Below are 19808 nucleotides of genomic sequence, written 5' to 3'. Positions count from 1 at the left end.
TTTCCTTTTTGCCGTAGCTCAAAGTAGCTAATTATATGGCATCATTTTAAAAGAATAATAAGCTGGTGAAGTGGATTTACTTATTAAAGCTTTTTTGAGCATTAGATTAAAGCTATCATGAGCATTGTAATGTTTAAAGCAGATGGCTTCAGTAAACGTCAGTAGACCGGGAAGATATTAAAACGAGCAGTTCATTCATAAATCCGTAAAATTGCTGTGGAAATACAAACCAAAAGACAACTAGCTGGATAGGGCTGTGCCGGTAAACTTGACAACCGCACCACCGCGGTTGTAAAGCGCCACCGCGGTGGCTGAGTAGTACCGGCGGTGGTTCGTCTAAACAAAAATTTGTATATGAATGCTGTTTTACATTAATATTATGACACACAAAGCTTTAATTGTTTACAAAATAAATAATAGGTTAGCAATTAAATGTTATATCGCAGCCATGGAAAAGTTTGAATTCATGACGAATGAGAGAGTGCCTACGTGAGCCCATAAAATAAGCTTTGTCGGCTTTGAATTCTGGTTTGCGATCTGGTCACCCGATTATTAGCGAATTTAAAAATATTCCATTAGTTATTCTTTATAGAAAGCTTGAATTATCGACTTTTAAACAAAACAATTCAAAACGAAAATAAACCGACTAGCATTATGCTTATGTATTCCGAATGAAGTGTGCATTTCTCTCTAGGCGCGTTCACTGCATCGTCAACTTCATCTTTGCAGCCACACACACACACACACACACACACACACACACACACACACACACACACACACAAACACTTTATTAATAAACAATTCAAATGTCTCCTTGCTATATTTGACACGTTCATAATCATTACTTTTGCCGGTTCTTTGTGACAGCTGTTATGTGCGTTAATGGCAGCGTCACCCTCCGGTTACATGAACGCGTCACGACTGCATCAGCACCAGAACATGGAGATTTTATTTTAGAGAATGATCGCACAACAGACATTAGAACATTAGATATTCTATAATTAAATCAACTAATCGAATATTCAAAAATCGTGACTCATCCCTGCATGGAATCTCTTTTTTCTTTTCCCATCTCTTCACTTGCGTCTCACCCAAAGACCCGTTATAAACGTTTCTTCCTTTGTTCGCTTTTAGGTCTATTATTTTCGTATTCTTTACTGTGTTAAAGTAGAAAAAACGCTGTAGGACAGATAGCCTACATTTTTACTTGTAAGTCAAATTCTTTTTAACACAGTTTGTGCTTGTTAGACATATGATAATTGGTAAGGCGCGTCAAGTTCATTTTGTAAAGCGCGTTTCACACGCGGGGGTGATTTTAGTTTGGCTTTCTCTGGCAGCGAGCCTAAATGCCTTGCCCTTGTAGAAGATAAAATTCGCTCTTCGTACCTTTTACAAGTAGAAAACATGAAGAGAATAGAAAAGAGATCGATGGTCTCTTTCCTGTTCGTGTCCCACATCCCTCTCAAAGCGCAGAGCGGTAGTCTATATCACGCGCCTTTGTGTGGAAATATTAAACGAATTTTTTTTTTTTTTTTTAAATAGATTCAACTTTATTATATTATGTAATTACTTATATTTATTTCAATGCTTTACAGGCTTTAGTGTGTTGTTTCTTTTGTTTTATTTATTTATTTATTTATTTATTTCAAATAACCCCCCCCCACCACCGCAACACCGCCGGTATTTGGGTCCATTATTACCGCGGTGGTAAAAAACTGCCACCGTCACAGCCCTATAGCTGGAAAGGGGCGGGGTTACATAAGGTTGTGACGATAGAGACAGATCAGACAATTATTTGTTATATTTAACAAATAATCTTTAAAACTCACTCTGGGATCTATGGACCCATCCCACAAAAGACCAACTAGGGCAAGAAGGCAGTTACCATGGATACCAACTGATATGATTTATTGCTCTAAAAAAATTAACAGCAGAGGCCATAGTGAAGGTTTCTGAAGATTTTGGAATTCACTGCTGCTTCAATGTATATGCAGTGAGTGATTATAATCAAGGTATTAATCAATATTTTTCCTTCTAAACATCACATGAGTTGAATGACTTCTCTAGGCTTATGAAATTTTACTTTGTTATAGAAGTTACCATGTGATTACTGAAATGTTCTTTTCATGTTTTCTCTAATGTCTGTATTTGATGTCAGGAATGCAGTAACAGTGCTTGCTCATTTAGCCCGGCTTCCAGAAATTAAATATGGAAAGATGTTTTGTTTGAGAAAGGTCTTCAACATGTGTTAAAACATATATCTGTTCTTCTAGCTCACCATGATGACTATAGGTCACAAGGGTCATTGGAACCAATAGTTTAAGTGACCATTTCTTAGCTAAAGCTTTACTTTACTGCGTTATACTAAAGTGTCCTTTTCTTGGGAAATGTGTTAGACTAAAATGTCCTCATTTTGACAGAAAGAATGTATTATCTTGATGTTTGGAGAGGACTCTCCTGTTTATAGTTAGAGCCAGGCCGAACCTTGGAAAAACTGTGTGTCGGTGTGTGTGTTAGTCTATTTGGTTACAGGTTAAGGAACCACTGGCATTATTGGAGATTGACTGAGTTGTTGTTCGGGACAGGCTGGCGCCCAGCAACCCAAATCTGTGACCTGGAAGGTCATGACGTGCCTAACTTCAGGGTCCGAGTGTCAACCACATAATCGATGGAGATATGCTTCAGTCTATCTGTATATGTGTGGAAAATTACTGTTTATCTATTTCTTAGCCAATGAAAATCATTCAACCTGAAGCAAGGACGTAGCTTAGACCTTGGTGAAGGGTATAACTGCTGTGATCTTAACTATAAGCGGGGAGGCCAACAAACTTGAAGCTGAGTCTTGAAGCTGACTTCTGCTGATGAAACTGCAAACTATCTTCAGTAAAACCTCTTCAATTTATTATAATTCTGAGTCCGGGTCTTCATTCACACATCTGGTCCTTGGGTCCTAAACTGTTACCCCCTAACAATAGGAAAGACCCACAGCCCTTAAAGTCGACATGAAATCAAAATTGACCCTATTTACTTTGTTAGCGCATATTACTAGTCTTGTGGTGAACAATTAATCCGTGCAAGTTAATACACAGAAAAAAATTTGTTTGCCATGGTAATCTGAAAAATCTGAAGAGTTACTTCCGGTCTGGAATGGCGTTCCTTCCCTGATGACGTCAGTTTGACGGCTTGGGTTGAAAACGCTTAACCACTCCCCTCAAACCGTTAGTCTGCTATAAGCGGAGATGGAGAGGAGGAGCGCTAGAGTAAAACCCTGCCCTCTGTTCAATATTCCGTTTCTCTTGGAAATATGTCACAACACTGGAGAAAAGTCGTTTGCAACTTCCGGTTCACGGGGACTTTAAAACAGACTTTCCTGCATTCATTTATAGACGAACTGATCTATAAATGAACATCCACCCCAGGGCATTGTGTGAATGATTATTACTGTTTTGTGTAGTGTCTTTTGTATGGTATTTTTATTTTATTCATATTTTATAATATAACCAACAGTCAATGTAACCTCACCTATACCATAAATTTGTACTTTGAAGATCGAAATGATTGTGATGATTTAGTTAATACAATTGGTGCACAATACATATTTGGTTCTGATTCTCTGCTTACAACAAAGTCAATTTAATGATTCCAGATTCTGCCTACGTGCTCTGTGCAGTACTGTACGTTAAGCATATTATTTCCCAACCCTGGAAATAAACATTTCTTAAAATTCATAAATAATAATTAATAATGAATCGCTGGAGGAACAGGTTAGTTGAATGTGGTATTAATTCTGCTATATCAAGTTAATTCTATTAACTTATCCTAATATTCATAATGAATCATAACGAGTTATGATTTATTATTAATATTTCCTTTTTGAGCTAATTTGCTACAGGTCTATAGCCAGTAAGTGTAGAGGGTGAGAGAGGAGAGACAATAACCAACAGAAGCAGCTTACAAGAACACATCGTCTTCTGTGATTTTTCATTTATTTATTCATTTATCACAGATACTACATCTGAGAAATTAACTAATGAAACACTATGATGCAACAAAATAAATTAAATACCTTTCAATATCTGATGGTGTTTCTTCACTGAAGTTTGGTCCACCACCTTTTGATCGGTCACTCTTCACAGACACAGAGTCTGATCTTTCACTATTGACAGAGCAGAAGGAAAAAACACTTTATACAAGAGGTTCCTCTGCATCAATGAAGACATTTGATGTCCCAAATGGTAATTATATACATTTTAACTAAAACTCTGTGAATCATTATTTCTATCTTAAACGCAGACATTAACTTTGGACACACTAGATATCTTTTGCGGTGTTTCACATTTGATTTGCCAAAAGTTCACATTTTTTTTCACTCCTCAGAGATTTGATTGGATGGAAACAAGCTGTTTGTTCTAGAATTAATGTAGATTGTGTAAAACATTCGGAAGTTCTAAACTATAGTTTTGCGTACAACAATAGTGAGAGAAGCACTCCTTGTTAAGGTTTTGTTCCTCACAGGGAAAAACCTGAAACTCCAGTAGTGTTTAAAATGATAGTGTGAAAACGGCTGCAGTCTTACCTCTGTTCCTCTGAGAGACTCATCTTAGAGAGAGAGTCCTTTCCTCGCTCCTCCGACATTACTGCAGTTATACAACCAGTGCAAACAGATCAGCACTGGTTCGTAAAACAGTCAGCTCAACATGACCTGGAGATGACAATATGTTAATGAGATGTTACAAACAAATATAAGGCCATGTAGAGATCGTTTAAGGGATAATTCACGACCAGCTGTAAATTAAATGATTTTAAAGCACAGCATGGAGACAAAGAACCACATAAAATAAAGCAGAGTGCATTCAAATTGTTTCATGCACAGCTAGCTGTGGATTTCCCAGTACTGACAATTTAAAGCTGTTATTGATGTTTGCCGTGCAATATTTGACCTGAAGGGTCATTTTTTTTATTTTCATCACCTATACAGCTAATTAGATCTAGCATTCTGCCTGCTTCGGCGAATCAGACACGGAGATTAAGTATTGCATAAGATTACCTTTATTTGAATGAATGAATCATAGCATTTATTTGAATTCATTATGGAGGATGGGGGGGGGGGGGGGGGCATATCTCTCTCTATTAATTGAGCATTAGAGAGAATAGCCATTCAGTAGCAAAGCATCGTTATTAATAAGTTGCAGGGAAGCGTTGCTAACATTGCTACTGGATACATTCTAAATAAACTTAATCTTAAATATTTTCTAAATGTCTAAAATCGAATCTAATCTAAACGTCTTAGAGACATATTGCAGATGAGCAACTACAACTGGCAGATGTAAATGTAGACATCTAAAAGATGTCTCTGTGATGTAGGCCTACATGTGCTATTAGGGAAATTGAAGAACATTAAGAAATGGACATTATAATTAGGCTACTGTGTTTAAAACTTTAGGTGGCAAACTGAACTCATATAAAGTTCATGACTTTCTGTATTGCAGTTTAATAAAAAAATGTTACACTCATTTATTTCCAAAACTGTTTATTACTTTATTCAGTTATTTTTCTTTTAATTTTTTATTTGATCATTGCCCCAAGTTCACAATCTATTTTATTATTTTTAAAATGGTCCTAAATGTATTTGTACATTGAGTAAAATGTATTATACACCGAATATATACATACAATTAATATCTGTGTGAACCAAAATATTATATTCAGCAGATTATTAGTATTAGTATTATTAATTATATTTGACATAAACGAACATTCACTATGAGGTTTATCTGCCTTATCTCTGAAGGTCTATTTTAAAATACTTTCGATTTCGCATTATCATAAAACAACCGCCCGAAATTAAAAAGGAAACCCTTCTTAAACGTATTATTCATTTAAAATAACCCTTTCGAACAAACTTCATGTGTTAACTTTCATCGCCTTCAAAATATTTATTCGTGCAAGTTAATTTCTAGCAGCTTCTGCGTCTGTCTGTAACGGGCCTAAAATACTTCCGTAATAAAACAGGCCTACTTTAAATTCGAATATTAAATTACGGTGATATAAACAGTATACAATCAATACTATATTTCCCAAAATAACTGTAATCAAGAAAGCTAAAACTTACTTGAAGTCTGAAGAGAATTTAGACTTCAATTTCTTTTCTGTCCTTCACAGTGTTCGCTTGCCACATGGTACGAGTCCAAAGCAAAGTCCAGTATCTGGTGGAAGAGATTTCTCGACTGTTCGTAAACTTTGTTAACGATTAACTGGTCAATATGACTTCCTCCTTTTACTGAAGCATGAATCAAAGCTCGCGCTGAGAACTGTGGTGATGGAGAAATGGCGCCAGCCGCCAGGTGCACAGGTAGTGGGGGCACGCCCTGTTTTCAAAGGATTGTAAATGCAACGCAAATTTTTGGTCATTACATTTATTCATTTTTAACATTTAGTCATTTATTTGTAATAAACACTTTAGTGGGCTATTTAAAAAGTGTTATTTATATGTTAAAGTATCTTTTTTTTTCACGCGCAGAGTGTGACGTCATATGACAGTGTAAACACCTCAATAACCATTTTATTTAAAGGCTTAATTTATGTTCCATTGACCGGTCCGTTGCATTACGATTAAAAGCAGTATCAATGTCAAAAATATGATGTGTGCAAGTGCGGGTGTGTGTGCTGGTTAAACGAGTGTTCTCACATTGACGAGTTTTAATATTACTTCTCAGTCAAAAGTGGTTTTCTTTCGTTTAACACTTTCGGTTTCGTTTCTATAAACTGCGCATTTGCTCCTCATTCTGCTTGTCACGTGACCAGGTTTTTTTTTTTTTTTTTTTAAATCCTCAAATCTCTTTAATCTACTGGTACTGTAATTGCATTAGGAGAAAACAAGGCAAGGAATGATCACACCAAATAGGCTATTGATTTGATTTGATTTAATATAAATTAATTAATAAAATCTATTATTTATTTTTTATATTCTCACTTTATAGCTTTTTTTCCCCACAAGGTCCTGAAGCTATTCACAATTGCTTTGCATCATTTTGATGTCTCTTTAATAATTTTGTTTTATAGAAACCAGTTTGAGATGACTTTTGCTTTGTGAAATGATGCATTGCCGAAAGTTGCCGTTAACAAATAGGTAAATTGTGAACATGAAGGGCTGCACATGGTCAGAAAAAATACTTATGGACAAATTTACTAAACAGGGCGAGTGAGAGCGCAATCCCATAAAAGTGCAAACGGGAGTGGAAAGTTTTGGACGTGATTTACTGACGAAACGCAAATTAAAGAACACAGACGCAGTCAGATCATTTCCATTATGACCAACACAAATCTTTTTTGATATTAGTAAATCACCTTGCATGATTCATTGAAATACTCTCCTCTCATAAAGTTTGTGTCTGAAAGGGAAACTCCTACAAATGGATATGCAATAAGGTCAGCCGCAAAACTAACCCTGTCCACGCCTTTTCAGTGCAAATTTTTCACTGCTTGTCTTTAGTAAATCCTGACAGTAGTTTTGTAACTCTAAAAGAGTTTGGCCCTGGGCTGTAGGTAGCACTCAGACAATGATTGATTATAAACAGGCCCAAAGTGTGACAAGAAAACATCTCCGGTTACCCCCTCCTCGTCTCCTCGCTCCTCCATCATCCATCCTATGACCCGGAAACCGATCGAGCTCAGCCATTTTGAAAGACATCTCAATTCTCTAATTGCACCGCAAAGAGTCGAAGATTGAGGAGTGAGGAGTTTCCTGAGGAGTTATGAGCGAGGATGCACAGGTGTATCCTATGCGGACTAAAACTTAGTTTTATCGTCTAAAACGTGACGCACGTATAAATTCTCCTCCCTCTTCACATCGGTCACAATCATTTTAATTTATACTTTACCTTTGCAGTTTATATAAACCACACATCTCACATATTTCAACAGGGTATCTTTCTTTATTATTATTTATTATGAATTTCTTAAATAAACAAACTTCAAAAAACATAAGGGCAGATCCTTTGAGCGCTGCTGATGACGCGGTGAAGTGACGCTGGAGTGATCAAGTATTACAATGTATAAAAAAAGCTTTCATTCGATTCCTCCGTCCTCATTTTCTTTCCTTGCAGCCTTCCCTCGCATCCTACAGGGGGTGGAGCTGAGACGCGAAGAAAGGAAACGAGGAAAGGATCCATCAGTATGAGGACAAGTTCCATAATTATGCGTCATCAACCTACGCCTTTGTTATTGTAAGAGGTTAGCGACCCCTAGCGGTGAAAAAAATTACATATTGTAGCTTTAAGTATTTAAAATAATATTGTGGTTTTGTGATAAAAAATTTTTTTTATAAAAGAATATACTAGCTTGGGTTTGCTACTGTTACAATTTAAAACCGTAGAAGGGTAAAAACATGCCAGACACACACTGATGTAAGCAAAACAGCTACAACTATTAACATTGATAATGGGTATGTTTTGTAGTCTGCGAATAATCAAGTATTGACAATAGTCAACCATATTAGTGGCACCATGGGCCCTGCTGGGAGCCAGGGGACCCTATCTGTGATGTCATATCATGGTGGTTGTCACATTACAAAAAGAATAGCTTCCTACATATTGTTTATACCACAGCGACTCTCTGCGGCAACCCGGGAGAAAAAAGTATACTTGAATGCACAGAAAAAAAATACAATCAAGTACATTTTGTAGTAGGCCACATTCTTATTTTTTTGTGCTAAATAACATTGTAAAAGTTATACACTATAAATACACTAATTAAAGTATATTTCTACTTCAGTAGTACTTCAGTGCACTTGAAAAAGTATACTAAATACCACTAATACTTAAATTGATTTGTAGTGCTTTGAAATAAAGTATACTACCGCAAAAATATACAGAGGAGTTTTATCACTGTATTTCTTAAAAGTGTGCTTTGAATGCTTTAAAAATTTGTTCAGTCTAGACGTTTATACAGTAACCCTAAATTTAAATTAAATTGACTTATTAAAGATATATTACTAATGTATGCTACTAGTTATAAGTACATTTTGCCAACTGTGGTGCTTAAGTACACTAATATAAATGCCCTGATTAGCACTAACACTCAAATTGATTTTAAGTGTAGTCGAAGTAAACCAAAAATACATTTGTATATATATTGTATAACTGTGCTGCATAGTTTTATCTTCAAATTGTATTGTTTTAAGACACTTGTGTGCTTTTGTTCCCCCCTCCTCAATAAGGTCTATTTGGACTTCTGTGGTGTGTGAAGGGATTGTAATGGTACGTCACAATTTTTTTTTTTTTAACAAACTTTCTTCAAAATATCTTCCTTTGTTTTCAACAGAACAACGAAATGTACACAGGTTTGGAACAACCTGAGGGTGAGTCAATTATAACTCTCGTGGTTCACACAAACTCAAGCTCCTCCGACATTTCTATGCAATACATACATTTGTATAGTATTTTGTATCAACTTGGTGAGCTTGTTTTACATTTGTTCTCGGTATGATGATGATCTATTCTATTGCATATTGATTAAACTGCAGTGATTTGCAAGAGAAAAAGCGTCAGTGCTGCAGAATGAGAATGACGCTGGATAACGTAGTCGTTGGAAGCCCTTCAGAGATCGCGCTGAGGTGTTTGGCGGAGGAGAGTCGCTGGTTAGCAGGTCGGCTATCTGAACTAGCCTCCTAGTACGGACGGAGTCGGAAGTGAAGCTACACTGGAACTTAGCGAGCTCGGGTGAATGGTTCAAACGTTTAAACGAACTGACGGATGATCCTGGGAGAAAGGGGCGTCTGGAAGTTGGAGTTTGGAAAGAGGTCAACTGAAAATAATGGAGAAGCTGAAGAAGGCAGCGGGTAGGCACAACTATGTTGAGAATGGGTCAGAGTGGGGGAACATTGATATGGGTGATAGTGAGGGAAGTATGGATATAAGTCAAGAAGGTGAAAGAAAGAGGGACAAAAGAGGAAATACTTTTGCTGGGATCAGTACAAAGAGGGTGAGGAGTAATGAGGATAATGGGAAAGTAATAAAAGATAAAGGTACGGAAGGACTAACGTTGGAGTTTAAAATCATTTTGAGATTTGGTGAGGAGAGGGGAATTTCGTCAATAAGTCCGGTGAAGTTAACAACTGTATTGAGAAACCAGATAGGGGATATTGTAGTAGCCAAGGTGTTGAGAGATGGTAATCTAATGATCGGATGTAAAAATGAAGAACAGAGAGAGCGGGCTGGAAGGATCAAAGAAATTGGGAGGTTTAAAGTAATAAGCACAAGTCAAATTGAAAAAGGAAACATGTGGAATAAGGGAGTGATATGGGGGGTACCAATCGGGGTTACAATGGAGGAAATCAAAGCAAATCTTAAAGGAGGAAATCTAAAAGGTGCTCGAAGGATGCAGATAACTCGGGATGGAGTGAGGAAGGACAGTGAGCTTGTGATTCTGGAGTTTGAGGAGGAAGTGCTCCCAAAGAATGTAACACTAGGATTTTTGAGTTATGGTGTAAGAGAGTATGTTCCAAAGCCAATGAGGTGTTATAACTGTCAAAGGTTTGGACATACAGCAATAACATGTAAAGGCAGAAGAAGGTGTGCAAGATGTGGAGAAGATCATGAGTATGGACATTGTAATCACGAGCAACCAAAATGTTGTAATTGTGGGGGTAGTCATAGTGTGGCTTACGGTGGATGTGAGGTGATGAGAAGGGAAATGGAAGTACAACGAGCTAAAATTCAAAATAAGATCTCATATGCAGAAGCTGTGAAAATGGTTAGTAATAGTGATGAAAGAAATAGAGTTGAAAGACAAAATACAAAAGTACCAGACCAGGCAAAGGAGGGGATAGTAATGGTTGATCTAAAGAAGTTAGTCACTTTCATAGCAGGGGTGATAAATGCAACTATGGAGGTGAAATCTAAAACGGAGAGAATACAAATAATTGTAAAAGCAGCAGTTCATCACCTAGATATCAGGGAGATGACGTGGGAGGAGGTGAGGAATGAGTTAAGCAGTCAAGCAAGCCAGGAGCAAGTAGGGACTGGATAGTATTAATAATGGTCCTCTTGCTACAATGGAATGCTAGAAGCTTGATGGCCAATGGACAGGAGTTCAAAAAGTACATTGATGATCTTCCCAATAAACCAGACATTATTTGTGTACAGGAAACTTGGTTGAGATCAAATTTAGAATTTAGGTTAGATGGATATGCCTCTGTAAGGTGTGATAGGGGGGATGGAGTAGGGGGAGGATGTGCTACATTTATTGGAAATGATATTTCATTCAGAGAAGTGAGTGTAGGGGGGAAAGAACAAGAATTTGTTAGTGTAGCGATATGGACAAATGAGGGAGAGTGTGTAATTATAAATTATTATAATCCTTGTAGGAAATTAGATTTGGGGAAGATAACACAAATAGTAGGGATGGATGGTAGCAAGGTGGTGGTATGTGGTGATTTTAACGCACATAGTACGTTATGGGGAGGAGTAAGAACAGATGCTAATGGTGAGGTTATAGAAGATTTGCTAGAAGAGAGAAATATGGTTTGTTTAAATGATGGGAGAGGGACTAGAATGGATGTGCATACAGGGAACACCTCAGCATTAGATTTAACTTTAGTTTCTAGGAATTTAGCGGGAATATGTGAGTGGGATCTATCTGAAGAATCATCGGTAGGCAGTGATCATTTTCCAGTATGGTGTAGTGTTTTATTGGAAATAAATAAGAATCAAAGGGAATTAGTGGGGAAGTGGATATTTAGTAGTGCAAAATGGGAAAGATTTAAATATATGTGTGAGATAAAAATGGATAAAATAGATCTAAATGAGGAAATAGAGGTGATTGATAAAAATATTAGAACAACAATACTACAAGTTGCCAAAGAATCGATCTCTAAAAGCAAAGGGAAAATGAAAAGAAAGGCAGTTCCCTGGTGGACAGAGGAGTGTGGGAAAATAGTGAAAGAAAGGAATAAGGCACTCAGATTATTAAGAAGAACCCATAATTTTCATAATTTGATTAAATATAAAGAAACACAAGCAAAGGTTAGGAAAATTATACGAAAAGCAAAAAAGCAAAGCTGGCTGACTTTCTGTAACAAAATTGGTAGAGCAAAACCTGTTGGAGATGTGTGGAACATGATTAAGAGTATGAGAGGAATTAGAAGGGAGTGGAAGTATCCAATATTGAAGATGGGGGAGGAAGCAGCAGTGTCTGATCAGGAGAAGGCAGAGATGATAGCGAAGGCACTTTCTCTTATTCATAGTTCCGATAACTTAACGGAGGAGGGTAAGAGAGGAAGGACAATGACAAGATTAGCATATGGAGATTTACTTGAAAGAAGGGAGGATAGTAACAGTACAATGGATGCGCCAATTACAATGGAAGAAATGAGAAGGGCAATAAAAAGATCCGGATTAACATCTCCGGGTAAAGATGATATCTGTTATGTAATGATAGAACATTTAGGTGTTTTAGCATCTACAAAGTTGCTGGGGTTTTATAATAAAGTATGGGAGTTAGGGAAATTGCCAGCTGGGTGGAAAGAAGCAGTAATTATTCCTATCAGGAAACCAGGGAAAGATGTGTCAAGCCCAATGAATTACAGACCAATAGCGCTTACGTCACATGTAGGAAAAATAATGGAAAGGATCATTACAGATAGATTATCCTTTTATATGGAAAGTAGAGGAATTTTATCACCTCATCAGAGTGGATTTAGGAGAGGTAGAGGAACGATGGATCCTGTTATGTGTTTGGAAACAGAGATAAGGAAAGCTCAAGTTAATAAAGAATCTGTAATGGCAGTGTTCTTTGATGTAGAAAAAGCCTACGATATGGTTTGGAAGGAGGGAGTAATGATAAAATTAAAAATGATAGGAATAGCAGGTAAGACATATAATTGGATTAAGGGATTCTTGGATGAGAGAAGTATACAAGTAAGAATTGGGACAGCTGTTTCAAGAAGATACATTGTAGAGAATGGTACTCCTCAGGGCAGTGTTATTAGCCCTATACTCTTTTCTATAATGATTAATGATGTTTTTTCACAAGTACAGGGGGATATCGGACAGTCACTGTTTGCTGATGACGGAGCCTTATGGAAAAGGGGAAGGAACATTAATCATATTAAAGGTAAAATACAAGAGGCAATTAATGTGGTGGAGAGATGGTCAATTGCATGGGGATTCAAGTTTGCAATTGGGAAAACCAAGACAGTAATTTTCACTAGAAAGAGAGGGGTTGAGGCGCAGGTAAAGATGTATGGGCAAGATATAGAGCAAGTAAAAGTTTTTAGGTTTTTGGGTATGTGGTTTGATGATAAGTTAACATGGAATGAGCATATCAGAAGGATAAATACCAAGTGTAAAAAGATACTAAATGTGATGAGATGCTTAACAGGGTCAGAATGGGGGGCAAGTAGGGCTGCTAGTAAAAATGTGTATATAGCATTGATAAGATCGGTATTAGATTACGGGTGCATTGCGTATGGATCGGCAGCAAAAACTTCATTAAAGAAGTTGGATGTGGTGCAAGCTCAAGCTCTAAGACTATGCTGTGGGGCTATGAAAACAACTCCTGTGGCTGCTCTTCAGGTTGAGATGGGGGAAATGCCGCTGCACATTAGACGTAAGCAGTTAATGATGCACTACTGGATAAATTTACAAGGACATTCTGGGGATCGGCATCCTACAACTAAGATACTTCTCCCATGTTGGGAGAGTGAAAGAGCTAAACGGGGATCCTTTGCATGGAGATGTGAGGAAATAGCTGGAAATATGACATTAAATCAAGGTGGATATATCCCGACAGTGCCATTATCAGTGACACCACCTTGGTTGTTTCCATCAGTGTCAGTAGATTTATATTTTCTGGGAGAAATACAGGGTCAAAAAGGATTTGGAAATATTGCAGTTCTGGTAGAAGATAGATTACAAACACTATATCAAACATATGTACAAATATATACAGATGGATCCAAGGATCCTAATACAGGGAAAGCAGGTTTTGGTTTTAGTATTCCTACATTGCATGTTTCTGGTAAGAGAAGGACTTCAGATCATCTATCAGTGTATACAGTCGAGATGTTGGCAATTGTAACAGCTTTACAGAAGGTAGAAGAATTACAAATTAAAAAAGTTATTTTATGTACAGACTCATGTTCTGCTTTAATGTCACTGCAGTCATTTACATCTAACAGCAGACAAGATATAGTAAATGAGATCTATGAAGCATTGTACAGAATTACAAATATGAACATGCAGGTAACATTTATGTGGATCCCAGCACACAGAGGGATTAAGGGAAATGAAGAGGTGGATGCATTAGCAAAACAGGCTCTGATGCAGGAGGAGATCTTGTGCGTTCCACTCAGTAAGTCTGAAGCTAAAGGAATAATTAAACGAAACATCATTAAGGAGTGGCAGAACAGTTGGGATACAGGAAACACAGGGCGACATCTCTATTACAGCAAGATGTGGGCCCAGTAAGGATAGCCAGAAGAAATAATAAAGAGGAGAACATCTTGACAAGGCTAAGGGTAGGTCATACTAGGCTTAATAAAACTTTAAGCACCCTTCAGGAATGTGTGATCATTGCCAAATAGAGGAGTCAGTCGAGCATGTAATTCTTCACTGTCAAAAATTCTCTCGAGAGCGGGAAGTGTTAAAGGAGGAAAGTAGAAAGCTTGAACATGAAGAATTAAGTTTAATAAATGTTTTTGATATTGAGGTAGGGAAGTTATTATGTTATTTGAGAGAAACTGGATTGGTTAATAGAATTTAGGAGAAGGAAATATTATTAGTATTATTACTATTATTAAAAAATTATAATGCCGATATTATTTCATTAGCCTATAGAAATATTATTAGGCACATTTTAGCCATGTATGTAACAAAAAAAGGGGAACAAGATAATTTAATTGCTCTAGTCTAGAAAGTTATTATGTTATTTGAGAGAAACTGGATTGGTTAATAGAATTTAGGAGAAGGAAATATTATTAGTATTATTACTATTATTATTTTTATTTATTTATTTTTCATCAAGGGAAGGAAATCTCTGGCCCACACTCCAACATAGTAGGTGGCGGTAATGCACCATAATGCTGGTTGCCACCCGCCATTAAACGTTACAAACATACGTTACAAAGAAGAAGAAGAAGAAGAAGAATGAGAATGACCCGCAGGGGTCAGTAATGAACCGAGTCACTAAAAAATCCGAATAACACAGAAGAAACGAGTCGCTCTGATGGAGACTGTTGTTGGTCACATAATAAAATGTTGATATTCATCGATTTCTGGAGCGGTTTGTCATCTGCAGAAGCGCTTTTGAGCTGAATATATCCGTGTGAGGCGCATCGGTGCTTGAGTTTTCGAGCCCGTGAAAATGTCTGTTGTTTTTGTTCCCAAACGGCAGCGCGGAAAAGCGCAAATCAACCAGGAGACAATTCAAAGAGTGAGTAAACATTTTAACTCAGTGCTTAATTTGTACACACACACACACAGTTCGGTTATTTATGGGAGAAACGACCGCTCTAGTTTCTATAAACGACCTCAGCCATATATGTTTTCAGGACTCACGGAAGTGACGGAACCGTACTGACAAACTAACGTTAGTTACGTCATTGATGTGGGTCTCGTATGTGTTGTTGTGTGTTTTTGGTAACTTACGGAGATGCAGATATTAGAGAAATTCAATATAAAGATTGTTGATCCAGTCAGTTTCTTTCTTTCATCGGAGCTGCTCTCGTCAGTTGTCCGTTGTGCGCGTTCACGCAAGTTTAAAAACATGTTCGTTAAGAAATTTTAAACGATGAATTCGCGCCACTTCTGTTTGCTGCAGTGTGAACGCGAGAGTCGCAGCTGTTATTAAATAAGTGCAGCGCCGCCGCTCCCACCACGCGCTGTGCGTAGGGCACCAAGTGCTGAGGGTGCACCAAAAATATCCCAATGACAGGGTTCGTACGGGTGCTTGAAATCCTTGAAAGTGCTTGAATTTTGATGTTGTGTTTTCAAGGTTTGAAAAGTGCTTGAATTTTGGATAAAATGCTTGAAAATGCTTGAATTTGTAACTGTATTTCTTTCACAAGAAATATCTTTCTGACGAAATAGTTCTTTATTAAATGGAGAAAAAAAATGTAGCCCTTCAGAATCAGAAACAGATTGATTTGCGTTACGCTGGCCAGAGCAAAAGTAGGCGGAGGTTTCATTTTGATTTCCGCGGTTGTTTGGATGCACCGCTTTTATTGGCCACGCAGCGGCAACAGTTGAACTATTTTAAACTTTGACGGTGGCGTGCGCGCGAGCTCTGCTTTTGTCCAAGTCGCGCGGCGCAAGCCATTGAAATATAGGCCTATTGGTTTCATTTCATAGCGCAGCGCGGTCCGCGTCCTATCTGAAAGGGCCATTAGTGACTGAGAGTACTTGGTGTGATAATGCAGTGTAAGTATTGCATGCCATGTCCGTTATGTCACGTTCATTTGTGGAATATGCAGTGAACATCGCCAAAATTACAGAACTGTAACGTGCAAATTAACCTGCAAACGTTAGCCCAGTGCATAACAACAGTCGTTGATTGCGGAACTGAAATCAGTCAGTGTCATTAGTATACTGTTACTGTTTAGGATAGCCCTATGCAATATTTACATTGCTCTATTCCAGTAAATGTATTAGCTAACGTTATGTATTGGCCCAAGACATCTTGGCAAGGAAATACATTTATCAGGCAGGTGCCTGTGCACTCAGATATTGTTCAAACCTTGTCTATATCAAGAATGTGTCCCAAAACGGGAAGGCCTGTCAAATATTTCTGTTCAAATCCTAAGTCTTCATATTTTAAATTAATTCAGTTTTACAGCCTATAAATCACATTATCTGGTAAGCAATATTTGGACATTAATATAATGAAAAGTATATTATTCATATGGTTTAGGCTATATACTTAGTGATACATTTTAAAGAATAAAACTTGTGATTGGCTTAAATATTAGGGCTGCACAATATATCGAAATATTGCAAATTGAATATCACATTATTTAATGAGTTATCGCATATCTAATTTTTCTTCAATATCGTGCAGCCCTCTGCTATTATGAAACATTTGGCTGTTTATCTCTTTTGATGTGATAAAAACACTAAATAATAATTTTAACTATGTATTGGTATGTAATTTACGGTAGTGTAAGGTGCTGGAAAAAGCTTTAAAATGGACCTGGAAAGTGCTTGAAAAGTGCTTGAATTTGACCTTGGAAAAAGTGTACGAACCCTGCAATGAAAAAAAAAAATTATAATGCCGATATTATTTCATTAGCCTATAGAAATATTATTAGGCACATTTTAGCCATGTATGTAACAAAAAAAGGGGAACAAGATAATTTAATTGCTCTAGTCTAGAAAGTACCCCCCCCCCCCCCCCACCCCACCCCACCCCACGTTAGCAGTCAGTGCAGTGCATGGTAGGCTAACAATTCCTGTTAAATATATATATAAAAAATATAAAATGTCATTATGAATGATATAAAGTAAACATTACTGTTGAATTGTGTGCATTATTGCACCTCATTCTATTAAGCTTTTATATTAGATTAGATTTATCAAATAGTTGATAAATAAGGAATAAAGGGGGAGAACTCCTTGGCTGCCATGCTTTCAGTTTTAAATGTTTATCATTTTTTCCGGTATAAGATTCCTTGTTTGAATATTTTGTATAATAAATGTAATTTATTCAAAGTGACATTGAATTTGGGAAAAACATGTCTGGATTATTTGGATAATTTTTTTATTTTGCTATTTTTTTTACTGAAGAAAAGTTTGCACTTTCAAATGTGTAGTGTGTGTTGGCTATTCTACAAAGTCAGCAAAGCTATGAAGATTTTACTTTCTCTTTTTAGTGTTCTTAAGTTTTATACTGTGATGCTGCTATTGTGTTATTGGTAATGAATTATATGTTTGGTAATTAAAAGTTAAACTGGCAAAAAACAAAAGTTTTTTTTGTCTCGGGGTCGGGGTGGGGGGCATCATAAAGGAATTATGCTTAGGGCACCAAAATGGCTAGCAGCGGCACTGAATAAGTGTGAACGCCGTTTACATTTACGAATCAAAATTCCAAAGCGAGTAAACTCAATAGGTTTCAAACTATGGTATTGAAATTCCTAGTTCTGATTTTGTTCTCTAAAAAAACTGCAATTAAATTAGCAAGTTAAGTCAGACAAGGACTTTTTACTGTTGAGAAAAAACACTGCATTTGAAATAGGAAAAGGGAAAATACAAACAAGTAAACATCATATAATAAATTGTGTTATTTTAAATTAAGTTTAAGAGATTTTACATTATGGGAAAATTTTAACATGAAAGAATCTAGACAGTGTTGATGAGACATTTGTTCTTGTGAATAAAATGAAATTTGCAATGCAAAACAAAAGAAAAATTCAGAAAAATAAAGAAATATGTCTTTCAGTGAAGTGTTTAAATCACATATTATATATAAAAAAAAAAGTGCAACCTAAAGGGTTTGTTCACTCAAAGATGAAAATTATCCCATAATTTACTCACCCTCTCAAGCCATCCTAGGTGTATATGACTTTCTTCTTTCAACCGAACACAATCAGAGTAACTTGTATTTAAAAATATCCTGACTTTTCCAAGCTTTATAATGGGAGTGAATGGTACCTGAGATTTTGAAGCTCAAAAAAGCACATCTATCCATCATAAAAGTAATCCATTCGAGGGGTTAATAAAGGCCTTCTGAAGCAAAGCCATGCGTTTTTATAAGAAAACGAATGATGTAGGATTTAGGAGTAGTATAAGCCAAGTAATTCATGATCAGTGTTTTGCTTTACTTCATCTGCGCTTCATCAATAGGTAAGGGGTTCAGAAAGATGCTTTGAAATGTTCATGAACTAAATTACCTTTCTGGTGCAGACCTATAAGTGTATAATATGTAAAGTTTTGAAGTGTTTCCTGAAGTTAATCTGATTGCCACTGTTTTGCAGCTGCTGGATGAGAACGATCAGCTGGTGAGATGCATCACAGAGTATCTGCAGAAGGGCCGAGCCACCGAGTGTGTTCAGTACGTGTGTTTCATGCGTCTGTTCTCTTCATATGCTTTAGTGCTTTTAATGAAGTATACACTTCATCTGCTTCAGATACCAGCAGATTTTGCACCGGAACATCGTATATTTGGGAACTATAGCTGATGCCGGCGCAGAGATCGTGCCAGAGGAGACGCAGACTTCTGCAAATGACTCAGTCAGTTAGATGTTCTGGTTACAGGAATATTGTAAACGCGTTATAATAAATGTATCATTAACTATTGTATTGCTCAACAGCTCAGTTGTTTATGTACATTCGAATATGAGTGAATACAAGTGATGTATGTGGCAAATTTAGGTACCAAACGTTATTGCGAAAATGTTTTCCCACCTGGTTGTTGTTTGATTATTTATATATAAAAAAATTCCGAAAGGAATCCCAGATGTCTTTGCTGGGAAACACTGTATTTATGTACATAATTTCATAATATTTATACTTTAATACTATGTATAATGAATATATGAAATGCCATAAATAAAATACCATGTTTAAATCCATTATGCACAAAATGCAAATCAGACTCCTTTTGAATCCACATGTCATTGAAGTACTTCTGGTGTTGTTGTACTGGCCTTCTGACTTTTAACTGCAATAAAGAAAATTGAGAACATGAATTAAAGCTACACTGTGTAGGATTTACTCCCATCTAGCGGTGAAATTGTTTATGACTACCAACTGAATATTACCAGAGAATGTCTAGTAAGGTGAGAACTTCCACTCTCAGTAAACTTCCGGCTT

At 36.8% G+C, this 19808-nt stretch overlaps 2 protein-coding genes across 2 annotated transcripts in view; one reads left to right on the top strand and one right to left on the bottom strand.

The window, feature by feature from the left end:
- The window catches only part of LOC311291151 (NACHT, LRR and PYD domains-containing protein 4-like), a gene marked incomplete at its 3' end in the record, with an annotated part of 96574 nt that extends 90221 nt beyond the window's left edge, over positions 1 to 6353 (bottom strand). The window contains exons 1-3 of the mRNA XM_084410024.1: positions 6116 to 6353; positions 4580 to 4705; positions 4070 to 4159 (exon numbers count right to left, since the gene is read on the bottom strand). Coding sequence (XP_084266150.1) covers positions 4070 to 4159; positions 4580 to 4638 — 149 coding nt within the window. The 5' untranslated portion in view covers positions 4639 to 4705; positions 6116 to 6353. The remainder of the gene's footprint in view (positions 1 to 4069; positions 4160 to 4579; positions 4706 to 6115) is intronic.
- An 8788-nt stretch (positions 6354 to 15141) lies between these two features.
- On the top strand, positions 15142 to 19714 carry LOC311290792 (SS18-like protein 2). The gene is made up of 3 exons (XM_084409501.1): positions 15142 to 15435; positions 18971 to 19047; positions 19124 to 19714. The coding sequence occupies exons 1-3, from the start codon at positions 15367 to 15369 to the stop codon at positions 19233 to 19235; spliced, it is 258 nt and encodes an 85-aa protein (XP_084265627.1). The 5' UTR covers positions 15142 to 15366; the 3' UTR covers positions 19236 to 19714.
- Positions 19715 to 19808: the final 94 nt, after the last annotated feature.

Source organism: Rutilus rutilus, assembly GCF_951802725.1.
Source record: "Rutilus rutilus genome assembly, chromosome: 5".
Lineage (NCBI taxonomy): Eukaryota > Metazoa > Chordata > Actinopteri > Cypriniformes > Leuciscidae > Rutilus > Rutilus rutilus.
This window is presented reverse-complemented; position numbering and strand designations above follow the sequence as displayed.

What these genes read in the sequence shown, in the direction of transcription:
- LOC311290792 (XM_084409501.1), top strand. Translation starts at nt 15,367, where the DNA reads ATGTCTGTTGTTTTTGTTCCCAAACGGCAGCGCGGAAAAGCGCAAATC. An exon ending in ACCAGGAGACAATTCAAAGA is followed by an intron (nt 15,436 to 18,970) that starts GTGAGTAAACAT and finishes ACTGTTTTGCAG; the next exon opens with CTGCTGGATGAGAACGATCA. An exon ending in CGAGCCACCGAGTGTGTTCA is followed by an intron (nt 19,048 to 19,123) that starts GTACGTGTGTTT and finishes CATCTGCTTCAG; the next exon opens with ATACCAGCAGATTTTGCACC.